Source organism: Felis catus, chromosome B1 (assembly GCF_018350175.1).
Source record: "Felis catus isolate Fca126 chromosome B1, F.catus_Fca126_mat1.0, whole genome shotgun sequence".
Taxonomy (NCBI): Eukaryota; Metazoa; Chordata; class Mammalia; order Carnivora; family Felidae; genus Felis; species Felis catus.
Genome location: NC_058371.1, coordinates 141,390,249 through 141,415,782, shown reverse-complemented (window position 1 = coordinate 141,415,782; position 25,534 = coordinate 141,390,249). Strand labels below are relative to the sequence as shown.

The 25,534-nt window shown below is 40.9% G+C and overlaps 1 protein-coding gene across 2 annotated transcripts in view; it reads left to right on the top strand.

The window, feature by feature from the left end:
• Nucleotides 1–25,534, top strand: part of FRAS1 (Fraser extracellular matrix complex subunit 1) — a 426,958-nt gene that overhangs the window by 217,492 nt on the left and 183,932 nt on the right. The window contains exons 16-20 of one of the 2 annotated variants that reach the window (XM_023253019.2): nt 478–618; nt 2,212–2,352; nt 3,719–3,895; nt 18,273–18,413; nt 20,968–21,111. In XM_023253019.2, coding sequence (XP_023108787.2) covers nt 478–618; nt 2,212–2,352; nt 3,719–3,895; nt 18,273–18,413; nt 20,968–21,111 — 744 coding nt within the window. The remainder of the gene's footprint in view (nt 1–477; nt 619–2,211; nt 2,353–3,718; nt 3,896–18,272; nt 18,414–20,967; nt 21,112–25,534) is intronic. The other variant, XM_045056179.1, reaches the window with a different exon arrangement.

Here is a 25,534-nt window from a genome sequence, read left to right as displayed (position 1 = left end):
TACTCTTAAGTGTGAAGGTTGTCTCATCTCCACATCCTTGCTACTGTTTGGCATTATTATCAAGCTTCAGATTTGTTTTTTCTTCTGGTTAATAGATATACTGGGACATCCCATTTTAATTTGCATTTTTCTGATTATTAATGAGTTTGAGAGTATCTTCAACTCCAATTGGACTGGGATCCCCACCCCCAAGGCCATTTTGACTTTAAGTCCTATATTAAATTGGATATCCTGGTAGGTGTACCTGCCAGCTATGTTATGGTTAGTTCAATGAATAATTATCTGGTTCTACTTCAACTATGAAAACAGAAAGTACAGAGTACTTTGAAATGTTGGAGTCAAGGAAACAGAACTCAGATGAGCAGCCAGAGAATGTGATTTCCATGTTAATACCAATTATGGACATTGTAAAGAATAGACTTCTCTGCTCCCTTTGCTCACTGTTGACTTTCTCTGGTGGGTTTTCCTCCCCCTTAGCTTGTGACCAATCCTGTAAGAGTTGTGGTCCCAATAGTCCCAGATGTCTTACCTGTCCCGAGAAGACAGTGTTGCATGATGGGAAATGCATTGCTGAATGCCCTGGTGGGTACTATGCTGAGGCCACTGGCAGCTGCAAAGGTAAGACATGGGTAATCATTATCATCATCAAAAAATATTTAATGCATTTGACAATAATTGCTGCTCATTTGGGAATTTGTGTGTATGATGGGAAAATGTTGAATTAAAAGGAATGCTTTTTCATTATGGAACCTGTGTGTATTTGGTGTGGGAGTGGGTGATGCGGGTGGTACTGGAGGACTTGAGTGATTAAGTAAAGTACTTATGCATACCAATCACCTATTAGAGATCATTTGGTCCTTTTCAATGACGAGAACATCTTTAAGATATTCATATAGTCTTTGTGTACTTATAAACCTTCACTAACTTAGGTTGTAGGTATGACAGAATCCTATCTTAGATGGCATTTACAAATACATGTATTGGCAACTATGACACGCCACAGAAAATAAAATAAAAAACGAAGTTTGATGTCTTGTAAAGCTGACATCTGTATCTATTGAAAATTTGATTTTATATGCTATATGTATTATTTCTTTCAGATTCGCACAAATTTAACTACGAAACATTTCTATTTTAGACTTTATAAGTTTCTACTTATATATGCTTGACTTGTGTCTTTCCTTGCAGGCAACTCTGGGAACTTATTGCTGCCTGGGACACCTTGATTGCCCCTCTCCTCCCAAACAAACATAAATATTTTCACTTCTACCTATAGTGTGGGTTAGTGGCAGAATATTGAGATCTGTCCCACAACCTTGACTTATCAACCTCCCTCCTGTCTGACAACCTCTTTACTCACCCAGTGTTTATTCCTTTTCCACAACATCCTGCTCCCAAGGGTCTCATCCACTTCCACACTCCCCTTTCCCGGCTCCTGCCCATTGTTCTCTGGAGTCTTTTAGTATCTCAATCCTGTCCCTTAGGACAGGCCATGGTAATATCTGTAAATTAGAGTTAGAGATGTCCCACTGTTACCACCCAGGACCACAGTAGCAAAGATGCATGCCTGACATTGTCACATGTAATGGTCAGATTGTTTAATATAATTCTTACTTAAAACCTTGTAATGTCAGAAGTGTCTTAAATGACCAGTTAGTCCCACCTCACTGTGCATGTGCCAAGAAACCTAGGCCTGGAGAGACTCTGACTTGGCTAAGGACATAGATGAGTTAGTGGACAAGTCAGCCAAAATTCCAGTGCTTCTAGCACTCAGACGTGTAAACTTTCCACCCTTCCCTATTCGGGTTCAGGGTTTTAGGTTCAGATAGACCTAGGGCTAAATCCCAGCTCTTCTGCTAATTAGCTCTGTGATCTTCGGTAAATTTTTTAACTTCCCAAGACTTCAGTTTTCTTGTCTGCAAACCCTCAAAATTGCTATGAAGTTAAATGCAGCAATGTGCATAAAACATTTAACACAAACACTAAATAAAAGGTAGCTAATAAATAATAGAACATGGATGGATAAAGGGGCATTGTGGGCAGTTCTTGTAATGTAACCCTCTCTTCATACATCTCTCCCCTTGATTTGGTGTGACAGCTGAAAGGGATTAAGAGTGACCCAGGAGGGGCTTCCTCCCACATAAGGAGCCCAGGCAAGAAGGAGGCTCTTTAGTCCTGGGTCCCATGGTTCTCTCTCGCTCTCTTCCTCAGTTTGTCATCATTCATGTGCCAACTGCTCCGGACCCACGGCCTCTCACTGCACAGCCTGCATCCAGCCCCAGGCTCTGCGCCAAGGCCGCTGCCTGTCCAGCTGTGGAGAAGGCTTCTACCCTGACCACGGGGTCTGCAGAGGTACTGTTGGTGTCATTTTCACTCTTAGGAGACTTTCCCATCATAAGGACAAAGATTTAAGTTACTTTTCAGTGCACTTTTCCCTATAATGTATCTTACATGGCTATGCATACGTTATATGCTTTTCTTTTTCATTGCCAAGGGATACTCTGAAAAACTCCCATGGGAATATTTGTGATGACACCCAAAAGTTCATGATTTTTCAGGCCATCCTTGAGAGGACTGTCATTTCCCTTACTGTACGTTAAGATGAAACCAAACTCTTCCTCCTTTTTCCTGTTCTCTTAGAATTGCTAATGTTTTGGGGTGGTTTTTTTTTTGTTGTTGTTGTTGTTTTAATTTTTTTTGCCTTCAGTTTGTTTTTCCCTGAAGAATTTTTTTTGTTAATGATATAGCCGAGCAAACTGAGTTAGTAGCAATGCCTCTGGCTGAGTGAAATGGAAACTCTTTAATAGCTGTTTGCCAAAAAGGCTTTGGGCTCATTGGGAGGGTGGGGTCATTGCCTTTTGAAACTATAACACTGGGAGCAAACACTTTAATTAAGTGAAATTAATGTATGTTTGCTTATATGGTAGGGCAGCTTGGAAAAGAGTTTGAGAATAGTTACCCAAAAAATGTATTTAAAATAGGGTAACTATAATAAATATTCTGCAAAAGAAAATTTAGAAAATCTTTTAAAGAACTCTTCTAGAATTAATTGTATCAAAGTTTAGTATATTAAAGAGCACTTGTAAAGAGTTGATTATATCAAAATGTGGGCATGAAATAGTTCCAGTACTCTATCTGGCTCTGATTTCAACCTGTAGCCGAAGAAAATAAGAAACTATGATGGATTGTCAAATTCTTGTTACTCCTCCAAAGGGGACTGACTCTTCCTGGTCTAGAAAAGCAGCCTTTCCTCACATAAGTTCCAAGAAAAATCTGTTGCCTGGACACCTGTACGATGGGTGATGGATGACACGGTAGACAATAACGTAACAACCATTTTTGCAAAAAATACAGTAATGGCCTTTGTGTGGGTGCCTGTTAAAATCTTCAATAAAAACTGAGGCCATGATATTAAAACATCATTCAGTGAATGTGTATCTGGAGAACCAAGCCAATATTGTCCAGTTTGCTGTTTTTTTCATACTCTAACTTGACAGCCTTTGCAAACCCGAGAGATGTGACCAGTTAACATTACCCTCACTGTGCCTCTCATGAATATTATCACTCTGTGCTGTGTATAGAACACTAGAAGGTAATTTTCTGATAAGATGTATCAGGTGAACTCTTCTAAGTAGTTTAGATTTAATTAGGGACTCCCCTTGGTTGCAGCATATATGTGACCCTTGGATTGTTTTCTGCATTTTATTCTTAATGGCAGCCTGTCATTCCTCTTGCCTCACTTGTGTGGGTCCAGAGCCCTCTCACTGTGCCCAGTGTAAGAAGCCTGATGAAGGACTGCAAGTTGAGCAGCTGTCTGGGGCGAACATCACCTCTGGCGTGTGCCTGTCCCAATGTAGAGCCCAGTTTTACTTGGAGAACACTGGACTTTGTGAAGGTGAGGAAGCATGATTTGAGGAAATGTTAGGTAGCTTCTGGGCTTTGCTCTGGAGAGATCCTAGGAGGTGGGACCAAAGCCAGAAGCCCTTCGTGAAAACAAAGAACTGTTCCAGGATACTTGTGGATGGAGAAGACCGACATGCAAAGGAGACCCCACTCGTTCTCCTTCCCTTGGTGAATAATAGATGATCTTAAAGAGCTGGTTCCATTTACCCCACTGTCCCTAAAGTTACATTCTAAAAAGTTCCAGACAGGAATTATTTCAGAGACAGTATGAGTAGCTAAGAAAGGCCCAGTGCTCATGGTAGAATTCCATTTATTATTTCTTCTAATTTGCTACTCTGAATATGAATTGGCCCCTTCAGGGTAAAATCTGGACTTCTGTCAAAATTTAGAAGTGACTCCCACCATTGCCTTAGCATAGCATCTACAGAGAATTGATGCCATCTTGAATAATTTGACTCAATAGCTGGATCATCTATGAGTGGTTGAGCAGATGAAGGGGAGAGATGTGTAATTTTGGGGGGAGGTAGGGGAGGCCCCTCTCTGCTCTTACACAAAGTTGCCTTGCTGTTGGATATATTTGACTCTCGAGCTACTTGAAAAAATCAATACTCATATTTTTCATTGTGAGCATAATGTATGTTCATTAAAAGAAACTTTGAATGTAGAAAGATAACCTGCCCACCATCTACCACTTGGGTAATTACTTTCACCATTTTGCTGTAATATAGCCAAATCTTTTCCTGTGCATAAGTTTGAGTTTTTATTTTTACCACATAACTGTTAAGCATGCTGCAGATCCAATTTTGTATCCTACAATATCCAATTTTACATTGGAAGGTACTCTCACATGGAAATGATGGATTTCAAGGTTAAGTTAAAAGATTTTAACACAGTGAGTCCTATGGAATGGTAGGAAGTATGTAGATTTGGAACACAGAGACCCCAGGCCAGACATTTAAGCTCTCTGAGCCTTTGCATTCACAGCATTAGAATAGGGATAACTATCTTTCACAGACCTTTTGCCAAGATCAAAGGAGGTTAGGAGTGTGAAAGTTCTTGGCAAATTGTAAAGCCCCATGCTCAACTGTAATAAATCTCAGTCCAAATACTCAGGTACTCAAGAACATTATAGAGGTAATACCCTGCTCCCTGGGATGCACCAGGCTTCAGGGAAGTTACACAGTGCCCAGAAATTAGGGAAAGGGTCTTTACTCTCTAAATACACTGATTCCTACCCACGTATGCATTGCCTAAACTCTCTGTGGTCGTTTAAACTCTCATGGTTCTGTTTCCACAACCACTTCTGAAATACAGGAATCTTTATCACTAAGAGTCCCGGTGCCTTCCCAAGGCACACACCATACAGCCTTCCCCTCTGATCCTGGGAGAAATAAAGAAGAAATCTTCCCAGGCTACTCAGCATAGTTAGCCTCTTCCTATAATTTTGGACACTATATTAAAAGTGAAAAATAGGGAATTTGAAGAGGGATCAGAAAAGAGAAACAAAAATTAACATTTGTAAAGTTAAGTCGTAAATAAATATTGGAGTGACCAAGGTTATTCAGCCAGAATATAATGCTACTGTTGATTTGGTACACACCATGAACCACATGCTAAGTGAAGTGCCTTACTTGTTGTTCACATAGCTTTGGTACCTTATAGGGTAGGGGGACAACTGTATTAGAGGAGAAGAAATGGAGGCTTCCAGAAGTTAAGGCTATAGCTTGTTCAAAGTCATGTAGCCAGCATAGAGGAGAGTCCAGTGGATTCTAAGTCAGCCTGACTCCAGTATCTATGCCCTAAACCTGGGGGCTACTGTGTTATGGTTGCTGAAGAGGCAAAAGCACAGCATAGTAAAATGCTGCAGGATTTAAGGAAGCATCCTTGACAAAGGAGCGTTTTCTGGGAATCCCTTTATACAGACACCTTTTTAAAAGGATTACAGTCTAATCCTTGTAGAGTGGTTTAATTGTGGCCCCATGTGAAAGGTCTAGATTAACCTCTATAGTCCCTTGTACCCCGTGATTTTATGCCAGTTAACGTAATATTATTAGGTATCACACATATAGCTATCTACTCACATTTATTACCAAATCCTTGCGCAATCTCTGCTAGGTAGATTGTTGTACTCAATTTATAAGTGATGGGAATGTGGCAGAAAAAGGTTAATTGAGTTGCCCAAGATCCCATTGGGAAACTTGAGTGCAACCACCAATTGTTTCCAACCCTATCTGAGTATTAAGTGTGTTGACTGATGTGTTTCCTGTCACTCATCTCATATCTTTGGAAACCTTTTTGCCTCCTCCCAGTCTGTTCCATTGTCGATTCTGCCAAAGTGTTGTCTATGAAGTCAGGCTTGAGAGCCCTATGAGATTGCACTGGGCTCTCCTTCTCACACATACCCAGAAATGCCCTTGCTTCTGTGCAGAACATTTCAAAGGGTTGGAGTTTTTTTGTGGCTGTACCATTGAGAGTTTATTTTGCAGCACTTTTGATCTCAAGTGCCTTTCTATAAAGAAGAGAAAAACAACTATTTTCTGGAACTCTCCCTCTTCCTCTCTCTGAGACTGCAGTACAGAGTGATTAGAATATTACTGCAGCTAATGAAAGCGAGAAGCAGATGCATTGTAGGAAGAAGCAATTTACTTAGAGTCTGAAGTGGTGTCAGAAGTTATCGTGAAAGTTTCTACTCAGAGCTACATGACAAACCCAGGAATTATCTTGTGGAAGATGAAACAAAACTACTCGAGATATTTGACTAACATCCAAGACTATGATTGAAGGACGAAAAAATACAAAATTAACAAACAGTGACCAAAGAGAACCTTGTTGATGAGTAGCTCAAGGGCAGTCTGTTTTTATTCATTCCTTTTACGGATTTCTATTGAGTGGGCCCTGGGTGGCAGGCATTGTCTGGGCACTGGAGGTACACTCAAGAATGAGTCCGACAAAATCCCTACTGTTGTGGAATTTATATTCTAGTGAGAGAAACAGATAATAATGAAATGAATAACAACAGTAGCAACAAAACCCATGTCAGGTACTTGAGTAGTGGTCTGTGCTGTGAAGCCCACAGTGGGATAAGAGAGGGGGAGAAAGAGGTGGGCTGATGTGCGCTCCAAAACAGAAATACTTTGGTGAGCTGGGGACGGCCACCTGCATGTGTTTGTCCTGTGATTTTGGCTTATGCTCAAAAATGAACTTGGGTACTTTAGAAGATGGAGCTTTGACGTTAATGCTTTTTTTTTTCCATATAGCCTCTGTGTTTGCAAAATGTGGCTACAATTGCTGGTACAAAAGACCGTCTGTTACTAATTGTGAAAGACAATGTGGAGGCATTTTCAGTAGTCAGCCCAAACTGTGCATGTTTGTTGAATATTAACATTTAGTATTAACATTTAGTACTTAGTATTAACTCAAAGAAGGATTTCAGTAATGTTATCCAGAGTTCATTTCACCTATTTAACTGATTCTGTCAGCATTGACAGATTCTAGTTCATTAAACAAACAAACAAACAAACAAACAAAACAGGAAATACCCATCAGCTCCTTTGCACAAATAAAATAATAAAAACTCAATTCCTCCAAAACTTTCAAAGATCAAAAAACTATACTTTTTTTTTTCTTTTCAAATTTTTATTTAAATTCTAGCTACTTAACATACAGTGCAGTGTTGGTTTCAGGAGTAGAATTCAGTGATTCATCACTTACATATAATACCCAGTGCTCATCACAATCTAGTGCCTCCTTAGTTTCCATCACCCATCCTAGCCCATCTCCCACCCACCTCCCTCTGTCAACCCTCAGTTTGTTCTCTATCTTTCAGAGTCTCTTATGGTTTATTTCCCTCTCTCTTCCCCCCACACCCCCCATAGGTTCATCTGTTTTGTTTCTTAAATTCCACATAAAAGTGAAATAATATTATCCCTTAATTTTTTATTCATCTATCCCAATTGGTTTTCCAGGCCTCCGTGAGTTCATGAATCCATATGAAGTCCCCTGGGTAGAGGTGGGTAGAAGGTTGCTACGTTGTACAATTCCAGGAGTGCCATTCTTATGGTAATTCCCAAGACGGATACCTCCTGGGGGCATTTAGTGACTGTGCAGCCCATGGTGGATGGACAGGACAAAGGACCTGGAGCTCTTGTCACTGGGAGGCTTTTCCTCTTTCCTACGAATGTTCCTAGGATCAGGCAGATCTCTAAATTCCGTTTCAGATTTTCCTTCCATTTTTGTTGAGGTGTTTTGTTTTTGTTTTTTCTTTCTTTTAAAGGGTTCAGCTATTTTGAAACCTTAGCTTTTAGTTGCAGTCTGTCTAGATCAGAGCTTTTCATAAGAATCTGTTGGGAATCTTGTGAAAATGTGGATTCAGATTTAGTAGATCTGGGATAAGGCTAATGCTCCTGGTCCAGGGACTATAGTTGAGTAAGCAAGCCTCTTAAGAAGGGCAAGTATATCATTTTATCATTGGTATCCTTCTTTCTAACTAAAGCAGTTTAATTTTTTTTTTAATTTTTATTTATTTGTGAGAGAGAGAGAGAGAGACAGAGTGTGAGCGGGGGAGGGGCAGAGAGAAGGAGACACAGAATCTGAAGCAGGCTCCAGGCTGTCAGCACAGAGCCTGACAAGGGCTCAAGCTCACAAACCGTGAGATCATGACCTGAGCCAAAGTCAGCCGCTTAACCAACTGAGCCACCCATGCGCCCCTTGCCTGGGATATTTTAAAATGCTATTTGCTGTTTATCTTAAGTTGAGATTTAACTAGGTATCTTTTATTTTATCTGTAAATCCTACTTATAACCCTTCAATCTTGAGATAACCTCTTTTAATCTTTTGGCATATTTTCTTACAGTTATTTATACGCATACTTGTGTGTATATATACACACACACACACACACACACCACTTCATGGCTTATAAGTTCCTTACAACCAATTATTTTATTAGAAATTTTGTGAGTTTACATTTACTCCCATTTTATAGACGAAGAAAGGAAGACTTAGAAGGAATTAACTAACGAATGATTTAGCAATGGAGGATCCTAGGCTTTAATACAGGCCATGGTTGCTCAGGAAGTATTCCCTTCCGAGCCTGTATCCTTTGTTCTTCATTTCACACTAGAGCCTTACAATTTAATTTCAGGCCAGGCCATCTCAATTAATGATGCAGCTCTATCACCATGTCAACAGCTTGGCAATGGTGACCAGGACCGGAGCCGAACATAGTCAGGGTGATTAGATTAGCCATGTAATTGCCCCAATTCTGTGGCAAATGAATGATGGATTCTTTCAGTTCCCACACAATTCAGCAAGAGGGTCCAAGATGATCTGATTTTGAGAGAATTGCAAGTTTTTAAAAGTGAACTCTGTACTGCAATAATGAATTTTACTTACATGTCTTCTGATGTAGTATGTCGGTGGGCACACTGCTTTAACAAGGAATGGAGAGGTAGTAACCATCCCAGTGGCCCCCATTCCTGCATTGGCATCCTTCTCATTCTACTTAGAATAATCATGGAGCTCTAGTCAGGTTAAACATAAGAGAAATTTTATTTTATTTTATTTTATTTTATTTTATTTTATTTAAAAAATTTTTTAACATTTATTCATTTTTGAGAGACAGAGAAAGACAGAGTGTGAGTGGGGGAGGGACAGAGAGAGAGGGAGACACAGAATCCGAAGAGGCTCCAGGCTCTGAGATGTCAGCACAGAGCCCGACATGGTGCTCGAATTCATGGACCGCGAGATCATGACATGAACTGAAGTCAGACACTTAACTGACTGAGCCACCCAGGTGCCCCAGGGAAGTTTTAGCAACCAAATCTTTCCAGGTCTTCTTTTTCAGTCTTGAAGATAGTATTGTCTCCTTAGGCTGGGTCTTACTGCAGGAAGCACATGTCAATACAGTTTTGGTATCAATTTAAAAATTTTTTTTTCCTCTAGTTTTATTGAGATGTAATTGACATAGAACATTTTGTTAGTTTAAGATGTAAAGCATCATGATTCAATATATGTATATACTGGGAAAGGATCACCACTTAGCAACTTTCAAATATACAATATTGTTAACTGTAGCCACCATCCTGCACATTATATCTCCAGAACTTATTTATCTTATATCTGGAAGTTTACACCCATTTCCTTCCTGGCAACGACCAGTTTGTTCTCTGTACCTTTATTGTTCAGCCAGCCCTAGCCGTTGAGTGTTTTTCAAACCCTTTGTGGTTGTCTATGCCATTTTCTTTGTTCTTAGTGGCCTCTAGGAGTTGAGGGTGTGCTACGTAAGATTTGTTAGTGTCCCAAAGGGGAGGATCTCAGTTAGCAGCCAAGATGATGGCTGATCAACACTAGAGCCTCAAGTAGCAGCTTTTAAATCATGCAAATATACCTCTTCGAAGGGAACACTGGGGGATGGGTATTTCAGTCTGCTTCCTCTGCATTGAGCCATGGGGTGATAGCCAGCCAGTTAAGAACTGTTTCTTTGTTTGCTATAGTCCCATTGAACCAGTGAACTCTAATGTCACTTACCACCAGAGCCAGGTTGTCAAGGGGGTGCCAAGCATGTGCATAAGGGCCTTCTAGGAAGACACAAATGACCTGGAAGGAGGCAGAGGTAAAGCACAAATATGGTGTCCACCTCCCAGGTCTACTAGGAGTCTCGCAGTCAGTAGGCCTCTATGCATGTGTTAAATTAGAAGCCTGACCCTTAGCCAACAATTTTTAAGGTATGCAAATAGGTCTCTTTCTGGGAAAGACAGGGAGAATGGGCTTTTCTGACTTCCAGTCTCTGTACTGAGCCCTGGGGGGATAACTGCCACCAATTTTTGTGGGCGCATTAAGAAATACTTCTTTACTTGCTATATAGTCTTATGGGTTTTGTGGATTCAAGCCTGTTTGGCTTTCAGAGCTAGGGTTTTGGGGACCCATCCCATAAGCGGACTCTTAAAAGCTGGGGCATCACATGTTGACTCTAAACCCTTCATTCCTCAGGGAGAAACTGGGAGTTCCTTCCTGATTGTATGGTGCTGTGCAGGGGGGTGGGGTTTATGGCAAGAGTGTCCCAGCCTTTCCTGCCTGTTTCCATACAGGTTTTTCTCATTTGCCTGATATTTAGGAGTCCCTCAACTAGTTTCTGAATTTCTTTCAGAGGGAGTTGTTCCAGGTGTCACTGTAGATTTGGTGTGAGTTGGAAGTGAGTTCAGGAGCCTCCCATGTCACCATCTTGGACTGGAACACCATTTTTTTTTCTTTTTAAATAGGAAATTCACCAATTATTTTGGTCAGTTAATTAACATGCTTTAGGTGAATCGGAAGAAAAAGTACATTATTTGTATTTTGATCTATTTAGTTGTTGCTAAGTTTCACCAAAGCCCTTAAGGCAAAGAGCTTTAATTAAAGAAATAAATGGGCAGGAGTCTGCCTGCTCCGCTTAAGAGTATGTTATTATTTATGAAGTTGGGATTCCCTTGTACTAATTGAATAAAATACATGGCATCTATATTAAGCAACACTCTTTAATGTAGTCCCCAGAGTGCTGACATAAGCTGTATAAATGCATGTCTTCTGGTAATGTTCAATCTTTTTCACTTTCCCCTTCTAGTTTTTATAGCATGGGTGTGCTCGACTTTGGGGATAGAAAGATGAAAAAGATATAGACCATGCCTTAAGGACCACATGATCAAGTAAGGGAGAACGACATCTGAACAAGGAATTAAAAGAACGTGATACACATTCTGTTGTAGGGCTAAGGGCAGGCTGCCCTAAGATGGGCCACTTTAGCATAAAGACTGTTTTCAGTTAAAAAGCAATCAAAACCCAGCAGATTCAGGAAAATCTCTTTACCTTCCCCACGCCTGCCTAAAAAGAATTTAGATAGAGGACCTGCTCCAGGAAGAGAGCTATGACCATAGATAACTACATTATGATATAAATTGGGTATGATACACAGGGAAGAACCTAGCAAGATCTATTTGATCAAAGTCCTTGTATGTCCCATTGTTTCTGAGTGGCCCAGCAAACATTGGTTTACCTAACATTTACTGTCTGTAATCTTCCTGAGGATTGTATGTCTTCTCTTTGAGCTCTCAGACCCCTAACCCCTCTCCTTAGTTGAAGATAACATATATACTTCATTTTGCATGTCTTTGGAATTCCAGTGTCTGTATGGATTTTCCGTACATAAATTTGATTTTCTCTTGTTATTCTGTCTTATGTCAGTTTGATTCTTAGGCCAGCTAGAAGGACCTTGAGGGGACAGGAAATTTCTTGCTCCCCAACTGTAATGGCAGTAGGCACAAGTTCACAAGTAGCCCGCCCTTGGCCCCTACAACAGCGTGTACCATGTTCTTTTAATTGCTTGTTCAGATGTCAGTCTCCCTTACTTGATCATGCTTTTCTTAAGGCATGATCTATATCTTTTTCATCTTTCTATCCCCAAAAGAGCATAGAGGAGACTGACTCTGTCTGGGAGAGAGAAAGTATGAGAAAAGATTTGCAGAGAGAAAACTACATCATCAGCCTGTTGAAGAATTAATAGTTCACCAGGGAAGAAGGTGGGAAAGGGCATTCCAGGTCAAGGAAACAGCAGGTGCAAAGGCATGACATATTTGGAGAAGTACGATGCATTTGGTATTCCCGCAGTATAAAGCCGAAAGTGGAGACATAGGGATGAGTCACATCATGAAGTGCTTTATGTGCTACGCTAAGGAGTTTAGAATTGACACTCTGGGTACTGGAGAACTTTTAAAATATCTTAAATAGGGGAATAATCTGGTCAGTTTGCATTTTATAAAAATCAATCCCTTACTTGTGCAACAAGTAAATGCGGAGAAACAATGGGACTGGTTAGGAAGCTGCTGCACTAATCCACATCATGAATGATATTGAAGGTCTGCACCAAAGGGTCATGGGGATGGTTAAGCTGAGATAGATTTGACATATTTATGATGTTTGACAGAGTCTTGGATGGGTTGTAGTGATGGAAAAGTAAAAGTCTAAGGTTTTCAGCATGGGTGTTTTGGTGTATGGTGGGACTGCCAAGTGAGGCAGGGAATAAAAAAGAAAGACAATGTGGTGGGTTGGTTGTAGAATTGGGGGTGGATAATAGCTGCAATTTTGGGCAGAAGGAATGTGATGCCATAATTTGCATTAAGTCTATATGGGCTGAGCTTGGAAGTGGATGATGAGTAGTATTTTGGAAATAAGGAATATGAGACACCAGTGAAGCACCAAGTTAGAGATATCCCTTAGGCAGATTTATATAATTGGAGTTCAAAGTAAAGGCCAGAGATGTGCACATAAATTTGGGACTCACCAGCATGGAGGTCATCATTAAAGCCATGAATAAGTTTTCTTAGAGTGAGAAGAAGGGCAGAGGTTGCCGTTTTGGGAAGCTCCAGTATCCTGACGTAAACAGAGAAAGGCTGAGGGCAAATGATCAGAGAGATGGGAGAATTAGAAGAATGTGTTGCCAGTGTTTCCATCTACCTATCCACCCACTGGCTCACCTACCTACCCACCCATTCAATCAGCAGGAATTCATTGATTGGGAACTTACGACACGCCAGGGACAGGGACTATGATCAGTACTACAGTACTACTATGATCAGAGATGGAAAAAATATGATGTTTACTCTTAAGTGGTTCTTAATCTAGTGGAAGAGTGGGGAGGAATGGAGGGATAAGTTAAATCAGCTCATTTTAAAAAAGGGAAGAAGAAAGAAAGAGAAGAAAGAAGAGGATGGTGAGGGAAAGGAGGAGATTGATTTTATTTGACTTAATTCATTTCAGTTTTCATCCCTTGTCACAGGACTCCTACTGTATTTCCTAGAGGATTTTTGATATTTACATCATAATTCAAGAGAAGTCTACCTCAAAAATTGTTTTTGACATGAAAAGCCAGGAAATTTTATATGATATAAAATTAGGGATGCTGAACCACTTTTTATATCACTGAAAAGAAAAAAAGTAGTATGTTTGTTGTTTGAAATTTAAATAGGGGATAGGGTAGAATAGAATAAGAGAGTAGAATATAACAGAACAAAAATTGATATGTTTTAATTGTTTTAGGTAATATTTTTCTGGAGTCCGGTTCAGTGGACTTTACAATCATCTAAGGACAGTTTTAATGCCAACACTTTTAGTGCTTAAGCTGCTCAGTTATGCTTTTTCAGAAATATACTTAGCCATCAACTGGAAAGTCACTCTCTAAAAATGTAGTAGTACGTGGGGAAATTATTCATAGAACTTCTTTCAAATCTTTTCCATATATGCCCTATAATGGAGTTAGTCTTCCTTGAAGGATCTTAGACTTCAAACCAAAACTCCTGCTATGAAAGCAGATTCCATAGAATGATAGAGCCTCATTAAAGTCACTGAAAGAGTATAGACATTTCCGAAACTGGTGCAGAATTGAAATTTTGTGAGATTGTTTTAAAGGTACAAATGCCTGTACTTACAGAAACAGAGCATTGTAAAGGAAAAAAAAAATCCTTTGACAGGGTGGCCACCCAGTATGTCCTTTTCCCTCTGTGTCCCTTGGCAACTAACAGGCTCATTATCCATTTGGTTATTAAACATGTCCAATGACCCCAGCTCTAACGTTTGATGTGGTGATATTTAAATTTCTAAAATCTAGTGGGTGACAAAGGGACTTTCTTGTGGAATTCTTGGCCCATCAATCTTTCAACTTATTTGTCCTCTTTGCTTTCCTGTTTTATGAATTCAAAAATAACCTTTACTTACATTGAGCCAGGTTATCACATTGACTTTGTGACCAAATGGAATGAAATAAAATATGTTGTGTGCTCACAGGCATTAATTCATATTCCCTAGTTTTCAGTTCCACAATGATATGCTTTGATTTCCTATTTATTAGGGAGGTATAAGAAGAAGAGCTAGGGATCTTAGCAATCTTGTAAAGTCTAATATAAACATATTGGTATTGTCGTAGGTATATTTAAATATGTGGAAGTATGTTGCTTCCCCAAATCATCCTGGAAAGCTTTATGTTGACAGTATAATCTAGCTGATTTTTGAAATATTGCCACCTGACTTTTGATTGCATGCCGCTTCGTTCATTTGTGTTAAACGTGTCTTGCATAATGGGCTAATGTGTACCCTTCCTTTTAATATTTGCTTACCTATTCTTTTTTTTGTTTTTTGAAAAGGAAATATTTTCTCAGTGATTTTGAAAATATTGGGGGAAAAATTCTTACTGTGATTTGTGCTAATAGAGTTGTTTACAAGGCAATATAAGAAAGGAAATTATTTTAAAAATTGGAGCTCTAGCTCTGTTTTTCATATTGTAATAAATACTGTTGAATAGGTATAAAGTTCTGCAGTATACCCAGAGATGAGAGTCAAATATTTATTAACCAGTAAGTCAAGGTACTGCCGAATCCAAATAGATATTGGTCTTAGTTCAGGAGCAGGGTCCTGGAAGCCTCCTGGTGGAGGTGTTAAACCTTTTAGGTGTTGGTTTATAGATAGGGCAGGATATTAGCATGGGGTCAAGGCTGCAGGGAGTACTAGAAGACTTAGAACAGCAGTGTATGTCAGCCATGTATCGGCAGTTTAATATTTAACAACCAGTACTGCTGGACCAGGACATCCTAGCTTATATTAGCCTTGCATACATTACAAAACGTATGTTGCATTTTTATAGCGGGTTGGTAGAAATGGAGACTTCATTGGTGTAAAATCACATTTGGTTCTTCCAAGCTGCTGGTCTCTGTCTGGGTATTTGATAGAAGGAGCAGAGAGGCCAAAGAGGAGACTCAGAGTGGTGTCCCTGCAATTGTGGATCTTGTCCACCGGATGGACAGCGGCAGGTGGCCTGAAATCATCCACATGGCTAAGAATCAGGTCTTTGTCTTACTCACCATTATATCCCCAGCACCTAGACCTATTTGAGACTCAATAACAAATGAATGATTAGAGGTGAATGACTAGCTGTTTCATAATAGAGGTTTTATTATTATTCAGGTGTGATGAGGCCAACAGATCAGGAGATAATTGCCATTGAAAAGAATGTGTTACTCACAGTTTCTAAGAGGAGGGAGCCCACAGGGGCCACACCCAGAAGCACCAGAGTTGGTCAAGAGGCAGAAGAGTGAGGGGAAAATGTAAGCAAGAACCTTTATTGTGGTTTCTGTGGGAAAGTACAAGTGAGACAGAGTAAGCAGTTTAGGATTGGCTAATTTGAATAACTTCAGTGGGCTTTGGGGTGTAGGGAATGTCTCCAACGGGCAAGAGGATAGTGGCCCCAGTGTGAGTGATAGGGGAGGTGATGGTGTGTGGATTTGGGACTGGCTAGTTAGCATATGAAAGGCATTCTACCATGATAGTCATTTACTATCTCTAGGAATTGACTAGCCCTGGGAAGGTAGTCTCTCCAGGATTTGCAGGACCCCAGATGTCAAAGTATCAGAAAGTAAAAAAGCATGATTAATACACTGGCCACCCTTGGAACTTCATGCAAATATCGCCTTTATAATTTTTCTTTTCACGGAACATGTCCACTGTTGTTTTGGTTTTTGGTGTTTTTAAAATTTCTATTTAAATTCTAGTTAGTTAGCATATACTGTAATATTGTTGTCAGGAGTAGAATTTAGTGATTCATCACTTCCATACAACACCCAGTGCTCAACACAAGTGCCCTCCTTAATACCCATCACCCATTTAGCCCATCCCCCAACCCACCTCCCTCTATCAACCCTCAGTTTGTTCTCGGTCGTTAAGAGTCTCAAATGGTTTGTTTCCCTCTTTCTTTTCCCCCCTTCCCATATGTTCATCTGTTTTGTTTCTTAAATTCCACATATGAGTGAAATCATATACTCTAGCTCCATCCGCATCATTGTAAATGATAAGACTTCATTCCTTTTGATAGCTGAGTAATATTCCATTGTGTATGTGTGTGCGTACATACCACATCTTCTTTATCCATTCATCAGTTGATGGATATTTGGGCTCTTTCCATAGTTTGGCTATTGTTGATAATGCTGTTATAAACATTGGGGTGCATGTACTCCTTCGAATCAGTATTTTTATCTTTTGAGTCAATACCTAGTAGTACAGTTTCTGGATTGTGAGGTAGTTCTGTTTTTAACTTTTTGAGAAATCTCTATACTGTTTTCCAGAGTGGCTGCACCAGTTTGTATTCCCACCAACAGTGTAGGAGGGTTCCCCTTTCTCCACATTCTTGCCAACACCTGTTGTTTCCTGTGTTGTTAATTTTAGGCTAACAGGTGTGAGGTGGTATCTCATTGTGGTTTAGATTTGTATTTCCCTGAGGATGAGTGATGTTGAGCATCTTTTCATGTGTCTGTCAGCCAGAACATATGGATGTCTTCTCTGGAAAAGTGTCTATTCATGTCTTCTGCCCATTTCCTCACTGGATTATTTGTTTTTTTGGGTGTTGAGTTTGATAAGTTCCTTATAGAACCCTTTTGTTCTTAAAGGTCTGATGTAGGCAAGCAGAGATGTCTTCTTTCTTCTTTGCTTCTACATTTCTTTTTATACCTATGTATAAAATAAAAAGTAGGTATACCTATGTATACCTACTTGCAACATAGCACTCAATGATAATAATTACAGCTAAGATGTATTAAGTCCTTACTATATACTAAGCACTATCCTAAGAACTTTACATGCATCAAACCCAATTAGTGTCCACAACACCCCCTGCAGTATGTGCAGTTTATATTCTCATTTTATACATGAGGAAGTAGGAGCCTTGAGAAGTTATATAAATTAGTCAAGGTCACATAGAATTGTGATGTGATGCTCTTACTCTCTCTACTATACTTTGCCTCCCATTAATTGCATTCTAGTTCCTTGCTTGTGTGTCTGTTGATGCAGCTAGTTTGAGCAGCTCAAAATGTTGGACAGTTCTCACCTGTGTATGTTCAGTCTCCATCAAAGTAAGCACCATATAAATTTTTGTGAATGAGTAAGTAAAGCTTCCATCACTGTTTGCTATAATTTGAGCAGCCTGATAAGCAGCCCATTGTTTAATGATGGAGGAGGAACTGTCCTGAGGGAAGGAGACCTGTTTTATGGCTTTCTGGTCTTTCTTTGACATTCTCTGAGAATGGAACTTGGGAAGAAAAGAAATGTATGCCTCTGCAAATGGTTATTTCTGTTCCGTGGCATTTGTGCCTTACTTAATCTGGGTCCCACAGATGCTTGCTTTGCAGGATATGGCCTTTAGAAAGAAGTATGTGAGATGTGTACTCTGTCCTTGGGAAAAACTAAGTGAATGTGCAGAACTTATTCCAACCCAGGAACGTTAACAGGAGAAACAGAGCTCCCGAATTTGTCATACGGCAGCTTTCTTGATTGTCTCCTCTGCTTTATCTCTCTTCCAGCTTGTCACCAATCCTGTTTCAGGTGTGCAGGGAAAAACCCACTTAACTGCACAGCCTGCTGGCCTTCTCAAGTGCTGTTGGATGGGCAGTGTCTCTCCCAGTGCCCAGATGGATATTTTAACCAGGAAGGCGGTTGCACAGGTGAGTATGTAACATGCTGGGGCATGTTCCCTATGCCATGGTTATGTCTCTGTATTGCAGCCAGACTCTGCCATTGAAACTTTTGTCATACCAGGACACTAGGTTTGAGCTGTACATCCTTATCTTGGACTTGTTAGGAGTAAAGGTATAGAGTGAGGGGAACAAATGAAGTTCTATTCTTCCAATAAGGGAAATACAGATGAAGTAAAAAATTGGAGTCAGCTTTGCCCTATGCACACAGGGAGGGGTAGATTTGATGGTGTTGATCATGAAGCTACTACATCCAGGTTCTAATGCGGCTCTTTAGGACCAGGCATTTGGGTCTAACTCTAGAGTTCTCAGCTCCACTTCCCCTGGCTACAGCCTAAGAGAGTAGAGATGAAAGCAAGATATTTATTTTCTTCTTTGGTGTGTCGGTCCAATAAGTTTTTAACAACACCTTTATATTTCAGTGACAGAGATTCTAGAAATTACTGGTTGAGATTAGTTCAGGGTTTTATTGGAATTGACAAAATACTAAAATTTAAGCACCTTATTGTAGCACTGTGTTTTCTTGTATCTATGGAAGAAAAGACAAAACACATCCTATCATGATTACCATTTTGTTTCTAAAATTAGACTGTTGAGACCTGCTTATATGCTTGTTATAAAATTGTATCACATGTATTTCTAGAGTCAGAAAGCATATAATAAGTGCACAAAATATTTTTAAATGTTTATTTATTTATTTTGAGAGACAGAGAGTGAGAACATGTGCTCATGAGCAGGGGAGGGGCAGAGAGAGAGGGAAATAAAGAGAATCACAAGCAGGCTCTACACTGTCAGCACAGAGCCTTACACAGGGCTCAATCTCACAACTGTGAGATTATGACCTGAGCTGAAATCAAGAATCAGACACTTAACTGACTGAGCCAGGCGCCCCAGTGCACAAAATATTTTTAAAATAAGTTAATGCTTGCCAGGTTCATCTAGCCTCAAACTCCAAAGAGGAAATCCAATGTAAATGCAAATCTAGACTGAGGATCAGTATTATATTTCTTCTGGAATTTTCTTTTTTCAAATACCTTTCTAATCTCTCTAGGCCCTAGATGGGTTTGCTCTACTTTAAACACTCTATCGGGCTCAGTGGGAATGTTCCTGGTTTCTCGTCATGGGGGTTGTCCTTGAAAACTGTTGTCTGTCTTCTTGTGCCCTCACCCTGGTCCCACTGGCTGTCCTGTGTGTGAAATTGTTGGGGGGTCAAGTCTGAGTAGCTCTAACTCTCCTCCGTCTATGCCTCTGCCCGCTTGCAGCCAGCAGATGGACGGTGCCCCGAGTTGGCAGGGCACCCGGGTGGCGGGAAATCTGGCGGGGAGGAAGAACTGGGAGGTAGAAATCATTCTGAGAATGCGAGTATCTTTAGGACAAGCATTTTCCAAGTTAAGAGCCTCAGGAATGTAGGAGGGATGACGAGTGATGATAGCTCACGCTAGCCTTCTAATCAGCAGCTCACTTTCTTACTTGCTTGCCTTATTTATTTATCTGTTTGTTTTATATATAACTCCTTATCTTCCCTTGGCCTCTCACCATGAGAAGTGAGAGGTGGTTGACTATACACGAAATCTGTGCCTGCGCTTTCCACCAGCTCTGTGCCAGAAGGGAAATCTTTGTCATCGGTTCCCGCAAGCGCTGCCCAGCTCTGGTCCCTCACCTCTGCTCCTCTTGGAATCAGACACGCTTAGACCTCCTCGTCCTTGGCAGAGAAATCCTTAAATCCCCTGCTGCCTGCCTTGGCAGCATCAATGCGACTGCAGCTGCAGCCTTCTTTGACTCCTCCTCGCCCTTATCTTTACCGCCTACACCTCCTGCGACTTACTTGTTTCCAGGGCAGTCCCCCTGAGTAATTTGAGCTTTCCCTGGGAGAAAACATAGCTTTGACATGGTTTTGTCTAAGGAATTGAACTTCAAACCTGGCTCACGATAACCTCCAGGAAGAGGGCTTTCTGTTTTTTTGTATTTTAATTAAGCGTTGCTGCTAACAGGAGGCATCCAAATTGTGGCCTGAAGGGAGAGCGTGGCTGGCATCTGACTCTAGTTAGAAATATTGCTGTCCCTTGCTGTGTATGGCTCCCCTTTGCCTGCCAGGAATTTCTGAGAAGCAAAATGTCACCCTCCTTTCCCTGTCTAGCTCTTTGAATCACGCAAGGTATTTTAACGAGAAGGAGGGCGTCTTGCCACTCGCTCACCTGTCTGCTTTGTGACCTTGATCTGAATGAGCTTCCTTACTTCTATAGATTGGGGCTATTCCTGCTGGGGCTTCTGGAATGTGCAGCCAATTACTCCAGTTTTGATGGTTCTAGATTCCACCTTCTGTCCTTGGACAGCATTTTCATTGGCAGCAGAAACGTCATCTTTTGGTCGGGTCTAACGGTATGCCAGGCTTGCTTAGGAATCTTCGAAAGATGATTAGTGTCTAAAGTCTGCTCTTGCTGTAATTTGTGGAAGTGCATTAATGTTTCATGTGTTTACATGGTGAGTGGCTCATTCCAATCCTGGCTCTCATTTCTCTCCCCAGAATGCCACCCCACCTGCAGGCAGTGCCACGGCCCATTGGACTCTGACTGTATCTCCTGTCACCCTCATGTCACTCTTGCTGGTGGGAGCTGCAGGACCAGCTGTAAAGAAGAACAATTCCTCAACCTGGTGGGGTACTGCACTGGTGAGTGAGAGCTCTTTCAGAGTCCTGGAAATCACAAGCCAAAGACTGAGGTTCTCCATACCAGGCTGAAGAAGCCTGTCTTGTATCTGGGGGAGCCTGGGTGGCTCAGTAGGTTAAGCAGCCCACATTGATCTCAGCTCAGGTCTTGATCTCAGGGTCGTGAGTTCAAGCCCTGTGTTGGGCTCCATCCTGGGCGTGGAGGCTACTTAAAAAAAAAAAAAAAAAAGGTCTCTTCATATTTGTCCTTTGTCATCAGATGAAGAGCTATTTTTTGGGAGGCGTTTGTCTCATGTCTGGGAACTTACTTCACTGCTTCCTATCAGACATTTAGTAAATATTTGTAGATTTAAATGGAATCTTCTAATAACACTCTTGAAACTGCTGAAAAAACTTGGAACCTTATATTCATGAAGATCGAAGTGATGATAATAGCACCTTATGTGGTGCACTTCAGCTTAAGATAGCAACACATTTCTTCAGTCACTCTGAAGATTCTCCCTCTTGTCTACATTATCTTCTGCCTCTTGCTGTGGAGAACTTTTGCCATCAACCCTAGGCACAAAAATTTAGGGAGATTAACCTAAAAGTAAATCAGTTGTCTCAGGAGATAGGATTTTTTTTTCCTCCTCATTTTAGAACTCAGGTTTCAAAAAAGGTCTATATTAGGAAAGTAGCCTGGAATTTGGGTAATGATGAAGAAGCCATACTGTGTTTAGGGTTCATGCATTCATTCATACGACAGATATCTTTGAGTGTCTACTCATGGCCAGATGCTCAGAATACAGAAAAGAAAAGAAAAAAAAAAAAAAAAGGAAAGGTGAATGAGACAATGCCCTCAAAGAGCTTATGGTCTAGAGAGAAGAATGTATAGACTAGTGGGTTATTACATATTTCTTGACCCATTTCTCCAAATTGTAGGAGAAACTTAAAGAGATTTGCCTGCAACAGCTTTTGTCACATCTCTGACTGGCTTGATTGGGAGGCATTCTGAGATGCTGCTGGGAAAGGTGAAAAGGCTAAGATCTGGTTGGATATATGCTGCTGAGGTTGATCTGTCTGTAGGACTTGTCTTTGGGCAGTGATATGAGGTGTGGCCAATTATCTAGATCATAGTATGGAGCAAACACATTCAGTCTGGTACAGCATTAATGCCTCAGTTGTCCATTTTGGGGGGGGGCACAGCAAATTAATGACAACCCTCCAAGTGTGGCTGGTAGTGCCATGGTCCTGGGTGATCCATCCCTTTTTGCAGATGACCTTAGTTGATAGCTAGACATTGGGGTCCAGAATTTATATACTAGGAAGACTAAACTGTCAACAGCAGGGCTACAGCCAAAAGATGCTGGTATTCAGGGAAAAACATAATTGTAAAGACTGCAAACATTTTAGGGGCAATGAAAAGTGGAAGCTCGGAGAGTCCAGGCTTGAGACTCATGAGATACCCCACAGCTGCAGAGTGTGAGCCTCTTACCAGTACTGCCAGCTATAGGCACGGCTGACTTGGGAAGTCGGCAGGTAGGAAACATTAGTGCCTACCCTTGAAGAAGAATCTAGGGATGGCAGGGGCTGACTGTTTGTTATAGTTTGTGAGCTTGAGTTCAGCAACCGCTTCTTACTTTAGGATACAAAGGAGCAGTTACTATGAGAACTAAGGGGTTCTCCTGGTTTCAGTACATTAGTAAGTATTTACATAGAACCCACAAAGTGCTGAGTTGCCATTTGAGGGGACACGGATATCTTGCACGCTACTTAAGGAGATGAACCAAAAACACAACTGGCAGTTAACAATCGTACAAAGAATCTTATGGATAATAGCACCAACAGGCAATATGGGTTATAGGAGTTCAGAGGCATAAAAGATGCGAAAAGCATTGTAGAGAAGGGAGAACCTAAATTCTTCCTGAGTCATAGCTAGGATTTGGTTAGACAGAGGGAAGGTAGGCAGGATTTCTGGGTATGGTTCCATAGGAGACGGGCCAGAAGGTAGAACATGTGGGCCGTTTGTGGCCAGTGAGTGGTCCCACCTGGCTGAAGAGCAAGGTTTGTATTAAGGCACATTAGATGAAATGATTGGAAAATTTAAGTTGGAACCAGAGTCTAGAGAATGCAGAGTTCTAGGCCAGAAAGTTTGAACTGAATCTTGTGGGTAATAGAGTCGTGAGAGTTTGGGAGAAGACTGTGCCTTGGCTAAGGTTGTGCTCTGGGCAGGACACCTATAAGCTGTGGAAGGTGAACTAGAGCAAGGAGAGATTATAGTCAGAGAGAGGAGTTAGAAGGGTGGACCTTCATGATGACTTTTCTATTTCCAACCTATTCTGTATGTGGACCCTAAAAATTTTATGCTGGGACATATTTTATAAGTAAATGTTTATGTAAGGAAATTGGAAAAATTTAATTTTTAATGAGTTCTGTTCTCTCCAATGTCCAGAGCCCTCTTTGATAATAAATTAGGTGATTAGGAGTCACATTAATTTTTTAAGGCTAATAGGGGACCATTAGAATAAAGAATCATGGGACTAGGTTAAATGACTCTGGAAATCCTCAGCCCTAGAAGAACAGTCCCCACTAAAATAGGTTGCACGGGACAAACCTTGTCTGTCCTAGGAATTGGGTATAGTAAGTGAAAGTTTTTCAGTAAGGTAACCATTGTGTGGTGCTTAGAAATCCTTTGTTGAATAGATACTGGTGTGTCAGTGCTTGTTACAGAATAATTTGACCAGTAATTTCAATTGTTGATCTTTTCAAGGAGTGCACTGACCCCAAAGTTTGCTTTTTCAAGAAATATATATCCTTTCCATAAGTCTTCACACTTCTCTCTGTAGCACCGTAATGAATTCCTTCATTTACAGCTTAATCAAACATTTTTTAGACATACACTCCATGCCAGGCACCGTGCTGGGCCCTGGGGATGCCCACATGAATAAGATACGGTGCTTGTATTCAGGAAGAGTACAGCAGAGTGAACGAAGGACATATGTTTGAATATGATGTTGCTATGGAGAGGAGGCAAATCTGTGGGGCAGGACCCTAACCCACACTGGGTGTGGGGGAAGGTGGGTAGTAAAGGCTTTCCAGAGCACACCATAACTGAGATGATTTTGAAAGATGAGTGAGAATTAGAGGGGTTTGGAGATTTGGAGGGGAGAACATTCCAGAAAATGGGCCAAAGACTATGATCTGTTCGGGCACCAACAAAGAATTAAGCAGAATGTCAGCCCTGAGTGTGGGAGTCATGGTACCTGAAGCAGAAGGAAACAGGGCCAGTCACGAAGGCCTCGTATGTTATGTTTAAGGAGAATATACTTTGTCATCAAGGCTGTGGGGGTCTCTTGGAGGTTTCTAGGGAGGGGAAGGTCGTGGTTGCATTTCTGTGAAGAGAAAGATCCACCAAAGATTGTGTAGAAGACAAGACTGGGGCAAAAGGATCTTAAGAGGTAGTTGTAAGAAGTCAGATCAGAGAGGAAGCCCTTTAATGAGAAAATTGCTGAGGGGATGAAGAGAAGGGGGTTTGGCTTCACTAAGAATTAATTATATATTAGGTCGACCTGTGTGAGATTGCTGGTTTTTGTGCACAAATGATCAAATAGTGGCAAGTTTATATGGTTCAGCCTAATAGAAGCAATCGAGAAGTCAGCAATGTCTCAGCCCTGGAGACTAAGGGAGAGGGAATTTGGGGGATGATTTTCAAGGTTTCTGGGCAAATAAATTTGAGGAGAGGGAGTACCATTTACTAATGGCAGGAAATGGAAGGCAAGGGGTTTGAACTGGACAAATTGAATTTGGGGTGATCATTGGATATCTAGGAGTAGCTGTCCATGAGGAGGTGGAAGGTTTAAATGAACACCCATTTCTTTCTGAAGCCACTAGGAGCTCAACTGCTGTTTTTATTTTACCCTGAACCTAAATTCCTAGAACAGTTTTTTTTAACTCAAGTGTGGCTTTAGTCAGGTCATAGTTTACCTCTGGAACATTTCAAGGACTTTTATCTAAACTCAGGAAGGTGTTAGGGAGAGCCCTGTGATGATAGACAAAGCAGAAGATAATCCTCCCCATGCAGTGCCATCAGTGAAATGCATGTTACCATCATTGGGAAATTCTAGCCCCTGGAGAAGAACCCTCTCTGTTCCCTTTATCATGTATGAGCTTGGCAGGGTGGTAGGATTTACTCACAGGATTTATTCTCTATCTGAGCTGTACCTAAGATCATCATCAGAGACCTCTTAATTGCACTTAGCTGTTTAAGAAAGAAAATTACATCTAATCTATCACACAGACAAGAATAAACACATCCTGGGAACAGGTCCAAAACCTCAATGTGTTATCACATATGGAGATGTCATATGTGTGGGTTTTTTTGTTTTTTTTTTCCTCCTCCAAGCTTATCAAAGCAAATATACAGTTTGTGAGATTTAGGCCAGGGCTG